This window comes from Scardinius erythrophthalmus, assembly GCF_964197995.2.
Source record: "Scardinius erythrophthalmus genome assembly, chromosome: 17".
Taxonomy (NCBI): Eukaryota; Metazoa; Chordata; class Actinopteri; order Cypriniformes; family Leuciscidae; genus Scardinius; species Scardinius erythrophthalmus.
The window spans coordinates 10,666,735-10,683,889 of NC_138237.1; the positions used below are offsets into that span (position 1 = coordinate 10,666,735).

Sequence of the window (17,155 nt, forward strand, 5' to 3'; positions counted from 1 at the left end):
TAATTAAAAAGTTTTTCATGCATAATATACAATACTTGTGTAAACATTTGCTGAAAAACCAAGTCTAGTCAGCCAGGGTGATTTATGATATTTTAGGTGAATTACAGCATGCCCCGGGGTGTTCGAGCTCATGCAGGGTCCCAGTATAACTGCTGTGATGTTGCAGAGTGAGGGTGATCTATCACCTGCAGTCGTTCATGCTCGCGCTCTCTGGTTGATCCCGATGCTTGAGCCCGTGCCTTCATTTATTCTACACGCTGTGTGGACTAATCTAGAGCAGGATCAATATGCTGAGTATGAAATGTCAAAGCTGGGTGATTTGAGTGTTAGGATGGATGGGGCATGAATTCATGCTGACTAAATTATTATAAATCAACAAACTAGCTTCAGATGTTTTGCTTAGATTGTGGCAAGCAAGAAAAAAAAAAAGTTACAATATTTAGTGTATAGTGTACCTTCACATGATGGTCAACTAACTGAAGGTCAACTCTCTGTTTTGGAACTAAATAAATTACAAATGCGACGTTTAATCCATAAATGTGCAGCCATGGCTTTTGAGCACTCAGCAGAATACAGTTGACTGTTGGTTTTTTCATTCACCGACCTGCTGACAGTCATCAACCAACAAGTATTTTTTCTCTGCATAAGAGGTCATAAAGATCCACATCGATCCACAAAAGTCTCTTTTGTACATTAAGAAGGCATGAATGAAGCCATGCCAATGAAACGACAGAATCAATGCGGCAGTCACTGTTACTGGTGTCCGGCCTGTGAAATTCACATTTTCTCCCTGACTTTTTCTGGCTTCTCCAGTTACCTGGTCATGGAGCTGATGGACGCAAACCTTTGCCAGGTGATTCAGATGGAACTGGACCACGAGAGGATGTCCTACCTGCTGTACCAGATGTTGTGTGGAATCAAACACCTGCACTCAGCCGGCATCATTCACAGGGTGAGACACATGTATACACACCTCAGGAACGATAAATTATGAACTTATTTAACCAAAATGTATTCCTGGTTGGAAGGATCCATTTAAATAATCAATCAAATCTAAACTCCTAACAAAAAATCTTGTCATCAACTCACCATGACACATATTTCTCTTTAAGGATCTGAAACCTAGCAATATTGTGGTGAAATCCGACTGTACGCTGAAGATCTTGGACTTTGGGTTGGCGAGAACCGCCGGCACTAGCTTTATGATGACGCCCTACGTGGTGACGCGGTACTACAGGGCCCCGGAGGTCATCCTGGGCATGGGCTACAAGGAGAACGGTAAACCAATCACAGGGCTGCAACACTTTCAAATAACACTACAATCTTGGGTTTTTTAGAATTGGAGTGTCTTTTAGTCCATGTCTGCAAAACATTTTAGTATTTTAGTAAGTGTGTGAAGCAGTATGTTTTATGCAAACGGCAGTATGCTATGTTGTGGTCACATGACCTCACTACACTGCGTATTTAAAGGTCCCATGACATGCTACTTTTTGTAGGCTTTAATATAGGCCTTAGTGGTCCCTAGTACTGTATCTGAAATCTCTTTCCAAAAATTCAGTCTCAGTGCAGAATTATAGCCACTATAAGCCAGTCCCAGAATGAGCTTCCTTCAGACGGGCCGTTTCGGTGTCTGTAGCTTTAAATACTAACAAGGAGGAGAAAGGCGGCGCAAGGTGGAGGGTGGGTGTGGCCTTGACCATCTGCGGCAACGGTAGACCATGCATGTTTACATTGGATATATTGCAATGGCACGGAGACATGCAGTCTTTCAAGCATTTCAGTTTGACCCAGAATCTGATCCAGATGGAGAAGCAACGGATGAAGAAGTTGCAACTCAGCGGCTCCAGCAGGACGTTTCTGAATGGTTAGTTTAAAATATTATGTCTGGATACGGTACTTTATTCGGATGGTTTAGTTATTATCATGTAGCTAACGCTAACCTACTGTTGCCTTTTCACGGGAGATCTGTAACGTCTGTAATTTATATTATTACAATTACATCAAGCTCTGCGATCTTGAAATGCGGATATCGCGCACGCCGTATAACCAACAGGAAAACGCTATCCAAATAACAAAGAAGTGTACAACACTCGCGTTACAGTGTGTGTATTCACACACATACTTGATGCTGTCTACCTTTACATTAGCGCAAGTAACTGCAGTGCATAGCTAATGTTACAGCCACATTCTACGTGTAACAAGCTAGGTAACCATAAACAGTAAAGCAACAACTTGTATTATTAGTTGACTTACTTGTCCGAGTTGTGTAACGTTAGCTGAGCCAAAGAGAGTTGGTACTGATCCAGACTTTAGTTTCAGACGTTCAGCAAGCCCAGCTCTATATTAACCCTTCTGTGTTCATTTGTACATCCAATTATTGAGCAATTATTATACTTCGCTCGCTCAAAAGCCATTATATCTCTCGTGGACAAACTAAAATCGCGCGCGCGCGTTCCTACTTCCTATCGCATTTTCTCATGGGCGGAAAATATTCTCTGGGCGGGCAAAGCAGAGACAGGGGAGGTAACATTCCTCCTTATAACGTCATAAGGAGGAGATTCAAGATCAGCGCGGTTGAGCGTCCATTTTCTCAAAGGCAGAGAAAGATAGCAAAAGCTCGATTTACACCGATTAAAATTTCTAGAAACTTGGGGACCATATATAGGCTAGGGGAACTCATATTAATGTTAAAAAACCTCAGAAAGTGAAAATTTCATGTCATGGGACCTTTAAGAGAAATATGGTTGTTTCGCATGAATGACCGAACATGAACGTCACTACAAAGTCGTAATTATGATTGGGGAACTCTGAACTTTCTTAAAGCACAGAGTTTCCAAATTGAGAGCGTGTTCGTGAGAAAATATATTGTCTGTATTGATGGTAAATTTGTTTAAATCAATGAAAATTTGTATTTACAATAAAACTAAGTTAAATGCGCAAAACAAGATTGTTCAATTATGATCGAATATTTAATGATTCAATTCACAGCACCATAATAAATTTAATAAAAACATGAAGCAAAAACAAAGTGATGAACATTCTTTATTCAAGATTTTGTAGAAGTACTGTTGAGTTTAGAAATCTTGCTGAATTTTTGTAGAGGAGGTAAATCGCCATCTTGCTCCAACCAAAGTAACTTAAAGGCACCTGACGTCTTAATTACGACTTCCAAACTCATAAACACAAACTTCCCAGGAAGACTTTCTGTTTCAGTAGGAAATACAGGAACACAGCAAAGAAAGAGTTTGTGTTAAATGACGATATTTATGTATTGTTGACACTGCAAAGTATGTGTTAAAGCGAGCAGCACAGTTGGGTAAAAATAAATGTTACTGTAGATTTTTAAATTCGAGATTGGGAAAGTTATTTTAGTTTAGTTGTTTAGTTACTTAGATTTCTTGCTAAACTTCTGTTAATTTACTGAAATACTAACAGATTCCCCACTGCTTGAAAACTCATTAATACACTAAAGACTCAAATATTAGTGTGTATGTTTAGAGTTTGAGAGAACAAGAGAGAGGTCAGGCTATGGATTTCCTGCCACAAACGGTCCTCCCTGAGGTCTGTCCCCAACTCCAACTTTGATCTGAGCAGTTGTTGAATGATCGTTTGTCTAATTACATGTGTGGCAGACATAATTAGCGGGAGTGATCCAGCTCACATACTGTAGGTCTTTCTCTCTCCATCACTGATGTCTGTTTTTGCTAACGCTAACCTCTCTTTTTCTTTCCTTTGCTCTCTTTCCTGCTTCTGTGTGTGCCGGCAGTGGATATTTGGTCAGTTGGTTGCATCATGGGAGAAATGGTGCGCCACAAAATCCTATTCCCCGGCAGGGATTGTATCCTTCATGAATAGGTCCAAACTGGCTTGATTTGACTAGCCAATAAGGAATTATTGGTGAAAACATCAGTTTTATCAAGCGTAATCATTCTGTATTGATCTTAATATAACTTAAACATTTTGTGGTCCACATGAGACTCGACCTGACTGGACCAGTGTTCATCTGTTCAGGCATAACTAATCGACTAAGGCTGTAGTTCTCCTAACCTGCAGGTTTTACTCAGGTTTTCTTATTTTAGGTGTAGCTTAAATATCCAAATGCTGTTTAAATCTCTTTTTCTCACTTTGTGACACTTCTCCCAATCCCTTAAATCCCGGATGCATATTGAAGATTTTGTTCATTAGGGTGTTGTGGGATCATTGTTGGATGTGGAGGCCTGGCATCTCTCCTCTCCGCAATAGTTATTCGTCCCTTAATGGGAAGAGATTCTTGCTTAATTGGCGATTAGAGAGAGAGTGAAACTAGTGAAATAATGAGACAGTCTTCCTCTTCAGTCACTCATTACGGCGAACTATTCATTTATTTAGTGATTTCTCTTTCTGCTGCTATGGATCCTGGAGAGTTAAATTGTAGTTATAGTTGAATTGCAGGAGAACATTGCTTGTTTTCTGCTCTCCAAACTGCAATTAAGGTATTGATCTCATAGACCAAGCTCAGCTTATTTGGGTCTTTTTAACAACTCATTAACACATGCCTGAATGAACTTCTTTGCTGTGCTGTCTCATCGATACCTCTTACCATAGTCAACGTCTACAGGGTCTCCTTTACCAAAGCCTGAAACACTAAGGCCTGGTTTCACAGACAGGGCTTAGATTAAGCCAGGATTAGGCCTTAGTTCAATTGGGACATTTAAGTAGCTTTTATAAATGTGAATTCGAAAAAACATTACTGGTGTGCATCTTGAGACAAAACAATGGCACTGACATATTTTAAGATATGACAGTGCAAGTTGCTTTCAGTTAAAACAGCTCAAACATACATTTTAGTCTAACTTAAGCCTTGTCTGTAAAACCGTGTGTAAAGCACTTTTAAGTTAAAGTGTTTAACATTTTCATTTTGGTTGCATTTAATGGGGATCTATTATGCTGTTTTTCAAATACTTGATTTTGTTTTTGGGGTCTACTAAAATAGGTAAAAAATTATTTTTCACATATTTTACACTAGCATCACCTCTCTTTCCTGTCAGTCAGTAACACTCTCTGGGGTGTGTTTCCCAAAGCCAAATCTGGTCGCAAGTTCCATCGTTACTAACACAATTCAACGGAGCTTGAGACCATAGTTGGCTAACGATGCTTTTGGGAAACGCACCTCCTGTCTCTATAAAGCCCCTCCTTCGGAAAAGTGTAATGTGCTCTGATTGGCCAGCTGGACCAGTATGTTGTGATTGGTCAACAGCTTTGAGCGTGTCTTATGTCCCGCCCCTTACCATCAACGCGAGTTTCAACACACTACTAACTCAACTCAACCAGGCCTTGACCCTTTTTTTGCGTATGCCTAATGAGGGAATCATTAAAATGAGGAATATTATAATGTGTTCGTTCTTGGAAGAAAACTCAAGACTACAATGGAGGCGTTTCAGGGAGCAGAAACATTGCGCACTGATATAGAGAATAACTTTCTTTGTAGAGAACTTTGTGCTTTGTAACTTTGCAGCCCTTTTTCATGGTTCAACAGCACCATTACACACTATAGAAAGTTAAAAATATAAAAAAGCATAATAGGACCCCTTAAACTTTGCGCCTTCTCTTCATCTTCATATCTTTGGAAAAAAATATGCCCTTGATTCTTTTCCTGTATCAAATTCTTTTAACCTCTTTTAGAGTCGTAACATAGACGTCTCTAATCTCCTCGTTTAATAATAAATTAGAATATTTAATGCATGAATATGAAAGATTATAGTTTCCTACTGAACCTGAGTGAGTTCATAAGTGAAGTAAGATTTTGAAGTCATTGATGGATAATCTTTTAAATATTGTCACATTTACTCTGTCAGTACTCTTTATAAATCTGTTTAAAGCATTTCAAAACATCATAGGTGAAAGACTTTTCAAAAATGTGGATGGCATAATTAAAATGCCTTGTAAAATACCTTCTTTCGGCAAAATTCAATGGCAGGTTTGAATTCATTTATCACCAAATAGGCTATTCCAGAATGCATTGCACCCAGCTTTGTGAAAGCATGAATCAAAAGAGTTATCCTATAGCAATAAACTCAATTGGAATCAATTAAGTCAAGCATCTGTGTTTCTTATGTAGTATTCTAAACCAAGTTTTAGAAAAGAGTTATTATATAGACATATATAGTATGCATGTCATTTTCTGTGTTATGTTGAGTGTCTGATAGTATGCTGCGTATGTGTGTGTTGTAGTGGACATGTGGTCTGTAGGCTGTATCTTTGGGGAAGTTATAAGAGGAACAGTGCTGTTTCCAGGGACAGATCGTATCCTTCCCTTCTGTCTGTTCTCCACTCCTCACTGCTGTCTTCTTTCATATTTAACTTGCCAAATATATATATGTATATGTATATATATATATATATATATATATATATATATATATATATATATATATATATATATATATATATATATTAGTAGATAATATTGGAAAATTCTAGAAAACTCCTATAACACAGGAATTTGATAGAAACAAACCTGTCTTTTATTAGACTCACCATTTAACCTGATTTTGGAAGCTATTTGGAGAAAGTAAGCCGCCAGGCAGCCGTTATTGTTTGTTTGGCTTCCTTAAACGTGTGATTGCAAGATAGAGGGAGAGAGATACGGGTCTGGCTTTGTGTTTTGGGTGGGGTGGGGGGTGGGGGGGTTGTTCCCTTTGGATGATGTAATGTGGTCCTTTGAACCAGGACCCCCCTTTGTGGGAATCATGGGAAGCCTGGGGAGCAAAAACAGTCATGTGACTCCCCAAGGCTAACTGGGCTACCATGACAACATCCAGTTCCCCCTTCTGTTGCTTAGCACCCATACAGACGGCTCTTAACGTCTTCAGGATCCATTCACTCTGGCAAGCTCAGACCTATATGCTGTAAACGCCAATAATCAAGACCGTTGAATTCCAGCAGTCTCTCTCTCTGCCCTAATTTCCCAGCAATACACCTCTGTGATAATGACACCAATGAAGAGAATGCTGAGAGAAATGTCATTCTGTTACAAGAGTTCTGTTCAGTGTTTGAACTGGTCGATAACATTCAGTTTTTATATACATTCCATTTTTTATGTTTTTAAAAAGTAGTCTCTTCTGCTCACCAAGGCTGCATTTATTTGATCAAAAATACAGTAGAAATTATTAGAATGATTTCTGAAGGATCATGTGACACTGAAGACGTCTTTGTTCATCACAGGAATACATTATATTGTAAAATAGATTGAAATAGAGAACAATTACAATACTACAATTTCACAATATTTGTACTGTTTTTTGATTAAATAAATGGAGCCTTATTGAGCATAAGAGACTGTTTTCAAAAACATTAAAAACTTTTGGTGATGTAATTAAAAATTAAATCATTTAATAGACCCATATTGGTCCCACTTTATATTAAGTGGCTTTAAGTACAATGTACTTATTGTGTTCAGGTTGTATTGTAAAACACTTTTGCTGCTATTGAGGAGTGTTGTGGGTACGGTGAGGGACAGGTGTGGTGGTATGGGTGGGTTTAAGGGTGGGTTAAGGTGTAAGGGAAGGGTCAAAGTGTAATTACAAATGTAATTACATAAATTAATTACAGTTGTAATTACATAAGTACAATGTAAAAACATGCATGTACTTATTGTCCATTGTATCAAATTATTAATTTCAATGTAAGTACATAGTACTTAAAGCCACTTAATATAAAGTGGGACCCTGATTGGAACTGATTGGCCATTATGTGATAACATGTACTCAGCAAGTGCTCACGCCTCAAGCATGTAATTATAGATTGAGGTCAGAAATTAAAGGTAGGGTAGGCAATTTTGGATGGGCTAGCACTAGCAAGCTAGCTTTGAAAGCATAGGATCCCAATAATAATGAATGTAAACAACTTAAAGAGCTCTTAGTTGTACCACCTGACTGCTGCAGATTCATTTAGGCATTGACAGTGTTGACTTAGAAACACATAAATCCGAGTCTGAGGACACGAACAGCTCAGAGTAGAACGTCACGGGTTGCCGTCTCTAAATTACGGTTACGACATGGACCGAACCGAATGCAATGATTGGACGAACATCTTTTGGTTCCGAGACTTCCACAGACCATATATGCGCATGTTTTAATATTTAGACCACTTCTATTATTGATTGCTATCAGGATGTGAAGAGAGTTTTAACCAGTATAACAAAAGTGTTTATCAAAACAAAATTGCCTACATAAATGCCAGAAATTAACAAAAAATGTCCCTGCATGAATTCCTGTTTTTGTTGATTTCATTTTATTGATAAAGGGCCATACATTTTCAATATAAACTGTATATTGAGTTTATGTTAATGAATGAATGATATCGTAGTTCTCTGAAACTATTTACAGTAGAAACTAAAGAAATTCGCATATCTTATTGTTTGTTTGTGCTTTATGCTAGTTTTTGCCTTGGAAATAAACTCCATCTTATGAGTCTGCAAATCCATAATTATTATATTGAGCAATATTGGAATATAAGGTATTATCAGATATTATGGTGTCAGGAGTGTGTGTTTGAGCCTAATGGGCATTAATTTTCCAAACACAAAAATTAAGATTATCTTAATTGTAATGACTCAGTTGTTGGTTTAATTCAAGTATCATCAGTATCAATTTCTCTTATCTTGTGTGCACTGATTTGGTTTCTTTTCCATTTATGTACTACAAATTTCACACTCAAGGCCTAAATAGGAGCCCTCTGGGTGTTTTAACCTTCACTGATTTAGCTTTTATTATGCTGGAGAGGAAGTGTAATCAAACTTTATTTTATTACAGATGGCATTATTAGGCTCACGGCACTTGCTTTTATGTTTGCCTTGTGTAATCATGTTAGAATAACCACATTATGTAGTTATCTTCATTTTATACTCCATTTAAAAGTGAAATATCATACTTAATACTCTAATGCATAACCTGAGCGGTGAGGAGTGTACGTAGGCGGTTTTTTTCCATGACTCCACCCACATTCAGACATCGACCAATGGAATAAGGTTATAGAGCAGCTCGGCACGCCCTCTCCTGAGTTCATGAAGAAACTGCAGCCGACGGTGCGTAACTACGTGGAGAACAGGCCGAAATATGCTGGCCTGACCTTCCCCAAACTCTTCCCTGATTGCCTCTTCCCTGCAGACTCGGAGCACAACAAACTCAAAGGTAAGTGAGAATTTGTGCACATTTAGTTGCAAACATGTTATTTGGCATTCAAAAAAATAAATACAATTTAAAAAAAGTATTTGTTTTATTGTAAAGTACACTTAAGTTATAAGCCATTTCTTTGTGAGGTTTACTCAACAATACTACCTGGATAGTTAAATAATCACCTGATGATTCATCTCCCTTTGTATCTGTATGTGTGTTATTTTAATGGTTTGCCTGGGAGAATCAGGCAGCAATTTCCTTCCCATTTGCAAAATTGAGAGACGTTTCATAAATTGTTCTCAGAGCTCCTGTTGTTCTTCAGGGCATAGCAGAGGAGAATCGTGAGCTTTTGATATGAAAATTGCGTGGTTGAGTTTATTCCCAGTGAACAGACGTCACATCACAGTCAGATACTGAATGTTCTATGTGTGGGAAACAAAGAGGGGAGTGAGGCACTGCTGATTAGACTCAGTGGTGTCTGTGATTGTAAATGGTGTGTGTGTGAGACTAACAGATATGAGTGTGTTTCAGCAGCTAAAGGCTCCGTCTGTCACAGTGTGATGGGAAAGAGGGTTCAACACACACTTAAAGGTGCTCTAAGCGATGTTGGGTGACATCACTTCTTGCTGACGTTCGAAATATTGTCAAACAAAACGGAGGCTAGCGCGACTCTCCCTCCTCCTCATCCCGTCCCCTCCCCCTCCCTTCCATGCTTCCTGAAACAGGCTTTTCCGATGAGAATTCGGGACTTTGCGTGTTCCTTCTCCTTTTCCCTCTTCTTTGCTATTTGTTCATCGAAACGTCGTCTCTTTGGTCGTGTGTCGGCCATATCAAAATTCAAGACAATATAATTCTAACATTAGTCGTTGTCTAGGACATCTCTCCTCTAGCTAGCTTCCCTCTTTATGCTTCTCTCTCCTCCACTCCCCACACCCCCCTTCATGTGCACACGCACTAACCCCCCCCCCCCACCCCCAAATCATTCTTGTCGGTTATTGGCTGGAACACTCTTTGTTATGATTTGTGGTCCAGGTTGGTCCAGTTTGTTTTTGTTGCCGTTTGTGGAGCCTGGGCTGTCTACAGAGACCGCGTTTTTTAAAGTGTGTTCAGGGGACAGGCGGCTAGCGGATAGTGAAGAGATGTTTGCTGTATGTGACAAAAAAATCTTTCGGCCTAAAAAACGCATGAAATCGCTTAGGGCACCTTTAATTCCAGGCCTTGTATAACATTGCACTGCATATTTTTGATGACTCCCTAATCCGACTCATCAGCCTGTTAGTTGAGGCTCCATGAACTGTTCTGTGTGTGTGTGAGATAAGGAAGACATCCAATATGGGCTGTGCTGTGAGCAACCACCATATTTGATTATATTATATTAAAAATGTATTCAGTTATATTTTATTTATTTTATGTCATTTTGTTTTATTTTGTCATTTTATGTCATTTTATTTTATATCATTTTATTTTGTGTCGTCATTTTATACATTTTATGTTTGTTTTATTTAGTTTAATTCCGTTCCTTTTGTTCATTTAATTGTCTATTTGTGAGTTCAGTTTGCATTTCAGTTTCATTTTATGTATTATTTTATTTTATATTTTATATTTGTTATTTTATTTTGGCATTGTATTTCATTATAATTTTGTTTCATTTCATTTTATGTATATTATTTTATTCCATTTTTTCATTGTATTTCATTTTATTGTATCATTTTATTTTATTTCATATTATGTCATCATTTTGTTTGTTTAATTCTGTTCCTTTTGTGCATTACATTTTTGTATATCTGTGAGTTCAGTTTCATTTTATACATTATTTTATTTTGTCATTGTATTTCATTTTATTGTGTCATTTATTTCATTTCATTTTGTCATTTTTTCTTTCTTTTTCAGTTTGACTTTTTTGACTATTTGTTTTCCATTGCGTTTCAGTTTGACTTTATAGTCTGCAAACACTTAGCCAATATAAATGTAAAATTTCTATCATGTTAATAAAACACATTTACATAATTGAGACGGAAAGGAAGAGGTGTGGAGCTAATCACAGAGAGTGAGAGTCAGCCATACAGATCTGCAGAAATCAGTGTCGGCCATTTTGAAGTGGTCCAGCCGGTGGCAGAGAGAAGAGAGAGAAGGGAGAGATGGGATGATGCTGTGAGAGGAGAGAGAAAGGGTCTGACTTTACCCAGCTATTTATAGAGCAAGAAAGTGAGGGAATCAGGGAGCGTACAGAGGTGGAGAGGAAGAGATGGAAGGAAAGGTGAGAGCACGAGGAAAGAAGAGCAAGAAAAGAGAGTGTGATGTTTTAGTGCCCTTGCGAACAAACAAATAGAGGATGAAATATAAAGATTGTGGTGTCTGATTTGTGAGATGTTTGCACTGCATTCCTCAAACATCTGAAATCAACAATAACTCTGTTTACTTACTTAATAAATGTCTCTGCTCTAATAACATTAGCTATATCGTGTGAAATGCCCTCATTTTAATGATGTAAAGATTTCTCCGCTCTGTTGTGATGTGTTTTACAGCGAGTCAGGCCAGAGACCTGCTGTCTAAGATGTTGATCATTGATCCCGCTAAGCGGATATCAGTGGATGAGGCCCTCCAGCACCCCTACATCAATGTGTGGTACGACCCGGCTGAGGTGGAGGCAGTGAGTACAGTCTCCTAATTCTCTCAGCACTATCGATCAGTGCGCTTAGGGCCATCTGTCACCTGTTTATTCCACACTACTGCTAGCTCATTAAACACTGGACACAGCTTTTATAGACTCGGGTCTGTGCTAAAGTGTGGCCATATTCAGCATTTTGATTTTTTTTACATGGTTGGACCACTGTGACCAATCATGGTATCCTCCATCACTCACAACTGATTGGATAGAATTGAAGAAGGAAAAAAAAATCTACAATTTATTTTTATACAACACACAACACAAGACCTATTCAGTCTGAATTTTCAGTATAAAGAAATTGTACGGAAAGATTTTAAAATTAAATTAAATTCTTGAATTTATTCAGATAATTCATTCATTCACTCACTCATTTACTCACCCACTCACTTACTCATTCTTTCACTCATCCACTTACTCACTCACTCACTCACTCACTCACTCACTCACTCACTCACTCACTCACTCATTTGTTCACTCATTCATTCATTACTCATTCATTCATTCACTCACTCATTCATTCACTCACTCACTCATTAATGAATTAATTCACTTATTCACTCATTTACTTGTTCATTAATTTCATAATTCACTCACTCATTAATTTACTCATTCATTCATTTACCCATTCACTCACTCATTCATTCACTCAATAATTAATTTACTCACTCACTCACTCACTCACTCACTCACTCACTCATTCACTTTATCAATTATTCACTCATTCATTCACATTATATATAATATTATTTCTAAAATATTATGAATTAAACTCACTAAATTGTTACACCAACAAAAATATTTTTTTAACAATTATATGCATTTGTACCAAGTCTGAAATATCGAATTCATGAGGTTTTTACATGTATTTTTTTTTTTTTTAAAGCCTGCATGTAGTGATTGACTGATTAAATGTTATTTATTTATTTTACATTTTTATTGTTTTTGTGTGCTGAAAAATTAATTCAGGCTAAAACAATGTAATTTTGTCATATAATGATTGATCATATTTAGTTGCTTTGCTGAAAATAGTATTATATTATATTATATTATATTATATTATATTATATTATATTATATTATATTATATTATATACTGATCATATAGATCCTCACTCAATAGTTTTAGATTATTAGCTAGGTTTACTTTATCATGTTGCATTTGTTATTGATGGTTGATTCTGGGGACCTTCATCAGTCTGAGAGGACACAGGAAAGGAGTAAAAATACCACAAGGTTGTCCTGTTCTTTGATGAAGATTTCTAAACATTCAATAAGCATTTGACTCTGATTTTATCCACACGTCCCCTTTTGACAAACAGCTTGTTCTTGTCTAAAGTGCGCATCTGTACCGTTTCAAAGGGTTTTCAATGACACAACAGCCCTGGTTTTCTTGTTTAAGAGAGTGCACAACACAAAGTACAAAGCTACAGAGATAAATATGTAATACAATACTAGCTCAAATTTATTGTGTATAGCTGTTTTTTTTATGTGAACGTACATTTTCTGTTGATCGAAATATGAAACGGAAATACTAATATGGTCAAAATGATAGAAAATCTGACATTCATTAGCAAATAGTTTGTTTTAATAACCCATGAAGCATCATTATGATTAGTGTGATTCTTTTCTCCTTCTCTCTGGTGTTTCTCTTTCTCTGATGAAGGCCAGGAATCAGCAGATATCTATGGTAAATAAAGACCATTCCACACTTAGGAAACCTCCTCATCTCAAAACACTCACACACCGATCTCTTTGTAACACACTTTGATGTCTAAAACTCAAAAACATAATAAGATTTGAAATTTGCACAGTGTGTGTGTAGGGTGTGAATATCTGTGTATTTGTATGTGTCTGCATTGTGTACTAATCTTGTAGAATGTAGCTAAGAGATGAGTTTAAATTCTGTATCCAGATAACATTTAGAGAACAGAATAGAATAGAATTTTTAAAGCTAATGTCAAACCTACAATTATTCATTTTTGTGTATAAAAAATAGTGTAAAGTTTAATTGGATTTGTTAGTTTGGCTTACGTCCCATTCGGTTCCATAGAGAGGGCGGGGTTAATGACCTATACTGCAGCCAGCCACCAGGGGGCGATCGAAAGGAGGGTCATAACAGCGAAAAACAAAAATTATGTATCTGGATTAGTGTAGACGTAGCCTTTAGACGTAGTTCAATTAACTCACTTGTGGGTTTTGTGAAATAAATAAACAACTATTATACTGTAAATTAATAATGCAGGTGCATTGTGCTTTAAGTAACCCTGTTTCCCCATAATGATCCTTTCAGTGCCATTTTAATCTCTTTCTTTCTGTTTATATCTTTCTTTAACTATCTGGCTTGTCACAAAACCTAGCGAGCTGCCTACCTAGACTGCATTTTTGTCAGCAACATTTGAAATGAATCGCATGTGGATGCCTGAAAATGTTGCTGAGGATTGATTGGATTGCTCAAATGTGTCCATGATGCCCTAAAATGCAGTCTAGTTAGTCTGCTCACTAGCCTCTCTCATGTCTCTGTCTTTATCCTAAACATTACTGCGGACTTTTCTGTCCTACTAATGGTGGTGTTTGGTCCTTATTTACTAAGTTCTTACCGTTGAACATGTCAGCTGCATGTGCAAATGGTGATAAACACTTTACATTACAGTGTTCATGTTATTTTTTGTGCAAATATTATTCATTACAAAAATATTCTAACAAAGTAATTGAATAGACACGTGTAATATTATATTATGAACACTGTAATGTAACATTAACCCAGCCCAGACAGCAACATAGTGTCGGCCCACATCCGGGCCACATCTGGTACATGTGGATTCCACGCGGATCTGAGCAAACACTATGCTGCTGTCTTGGAGATGTTTTAACATTACAAATCTGGCCCTCATATGTTTTCTGATCAAGATCTATGCAAGATGAAAAGCATTACATCAAATAAGTGACTCTACAGGAGCAGATGTGCCATATTTAGACATTATTAAGCATTAAATATAAGTACATATACTGCCTAATGAATAAAGCATGAGACTATTTAACTTTTTAACTGTTAGAGGATTGTCTTCATGATTAAGGACAAGCAATGATAAAGCTTAAGACATGTTTATTCAGAAGACACTCAATGTTTATGATTATGTTGGGGTAATTATTAAATGTGTTCCTCTTTCTCTCTCTGTCTCAGCCTCCTCCACAGATCTATGATAAGCAGCTGGATGAGAGGGAACACTCCATTGATGAATGGAAAGGTAGGCCTTCATGAACACACAGACAGATGAAGAGATGCAGCAGTAGATCTTTCACGCACTATGTTGTTTTTCTATCATGGTGGCCACTTTCCATTGACTTGTTTTTATACTGAGCCAGTGTAAAAAAGTTTATATCTAGACCTTTGCATTTTTACATTTTAAATAAAACTTTTAGTATGACATTTTTGTAGGACATGGCTGATGATCACCACAATGTAGGTTATTTCAGGTTTTGCTTTATATTCTATTATAGTATTTATTCATATTTTGAAGTAGCTTTTACAGTATTTTAATATTGCGAGTTTTCATTTTAATTTTAGTAACTTTATTATGTGCTTTTGTAACCTTAATTAGTTGTCCTTTTTAACACGTTTAGTAATTTTAGTACTTCAACTTATTTCTGTTAGTTTCTAGGGAAACATAATTAGGTTTTTTAAGCTTAAGATCTCAGCTTTATTTCAATGAATGAAAATGATTTGGGTATACGTTAATAACAACACTCTTAGCAATAGTACTGCATCTAAACAACTTGACGCCTTCAGTTTACCACATGGATTTGCCATTATTAATCTACAAGTACTTGTTAATTTTACCCTTGTCTTGTTTTTTTTGTTGGTTTCTAATGAACCAAACGTGCTTTTGAGTCGATTAGCTCTAAATGTGATCCTTTCTCTCTCTTTTCCTGCACCTGTGTCTCTCTCTGGCTCAGAGCTCATTTATAAAGAGGTGATGAACTTCGAGGAGAGAACAAAGAATGGTGTGGTGAAGGGACAGCCCTCTCCCTCAGGTACTCTCTGTGCATAAGCTATGCTTCTGTAAGTCAATTTAAAGTGATTTCAGCTGTTTATGAGAAACCCTCCCATTGTGACTGCTCCATTTGTCCCTGTCCCCCTCTCATCTCGTCCGTGTGACACAAAAAGAACACGTCTTGAGTGTGATTACGTGCTAGTTTTTCATTTTGTTGGTAATCTGTTATTTTGACAATGTTGTCTGTTGTAGTCTTTGCTGAAAGTAATAAAAGGTGCTGTAAGCGATTTCAGCCACTACTGCTATTCTTTGACTTTACCACTACAAAACAAATGCTGCGTTCAAGAAATGTCGGAATTACCGTAACTATGAGATGAGAACATCGTCCTATTCAGAGCTGGTCATTTTTAATGACTCGGAATTATGCGTTAACACTATAAATGCCAAATTGAATCTGCAGCGGTCAGGTGTTACAATCTCAGAAAAATCCCAGTTTACAAGTTGTAATTACAAGTTCTAGTAGGATGTGACCGTTTTTTTTACGGTAATTATGGCATGACATGAACGTACCTAAAACTCCGCCCCCAAAGACGCTGCTTGACAGGCAGAGAGTGTTTTTGATTGGCTAAAAAAGCACGGGCCTCTCCCAGAGACTTACAGCATCTTTAAGAAAGCACTTTATAACACTGTATTTAATTTAGCCTATTTTTCACTTGAACAGTTACTATTTGACCTTCGCTAAACCCTGCCTTAAAATGTTTCTGACCAATCCAGTCGTCCATTTTCTCAGACAAGCTTTGTCTCTTTTACAGTGCGTGCGTACATAATTATGCAAGTCGATATTCTGATCATATTTTTTTCCAAGCACATTTTACCAATTCCAAACCACATCAATCCTAATAACTACTATTAATAATAATAATTATGCACGCACTGTTTAATGTAAGTTAATGGAGGATCTGTGAGTTTGGATATACGTATATGCAGTTCTATCAATTGAAAATACAGTCAAATGATTTTCATAACCATCTTTCAGGACACTTGTAATCACTTTAATTTGTTTTGTTTTTCTGAGAAGCATTTGCCTTGATTCTGGTTCAGAATGTTACTATGTAATTTTTTTTATATGAAAAAATGGCAGATGAATGCTTTCCAATGTCAACAATCTATTCCAGCCCATTTAATAATAATATCCCAGCATTTATAAGCATATTTTACATTCTGTGAAGCATGCTTGGTTAACAACCATAACCAAAGGGGCGGAACTTAGTAAAGGAAACATATTTATTTTTTTCACTTTAAACCATCATATAAATAAATTCTACATGATTATAAAAATA

At 36.9% G+C, this 17,155-nt stretch overlaps 1 protein-coding gene across 6 annotated transcripts in view; it reads left to right on the forward strand.

Moving 5' to 3' along the window:
• mapk10 (mitogen-activated protein kinase 10) overlaps positions 1 to 17,155 on the forward strand; it is a 62,350-nt gene that overhangs the window by 39,573 nt on the left and 5,622 nt on the right. For 5 of the 6 annotated variants that reach the window (XM_081390670.1, XM_081390665.1, XM_081390668.1 and 2 more), the window contains 8 exons: positions 814 to 952; positions 1,113 to 1,278; positions 6,211 to 6,282; positions 8,988 to 9,170; positions 11,681 to 11,805; positions 13,487 to 13,510; positions 15,005 to 15,068; positions 15,778 to 15,855. In XM_081390670.1, coding sequence (XP_081246796.1) covers positions 814 to 952; positions 1,113 to 1,278; positions 6,211 to 6,282; positions 8,988 to 9,170; positions 11,681 to 11,805; positions 13,487 to 13,510; positions 15,005 to 15,068; positions 15,778 to 15,855 — 851 coding nt within the window. The remainder of the gene's footprint in view (positions 1 to 813; positions 953 to 1,112; positions 1,279 to 6,210; positions 6,283 to 8,987; positions 9,171 to 11,680; positions 11,806 to 13,486; positions 13,511 to 15,004; positions 15,069 to 15,777; positions 15,856 to 17,155) is intronic. The other variant, XM_081390669.1, reaches the window with a different exon arrangement.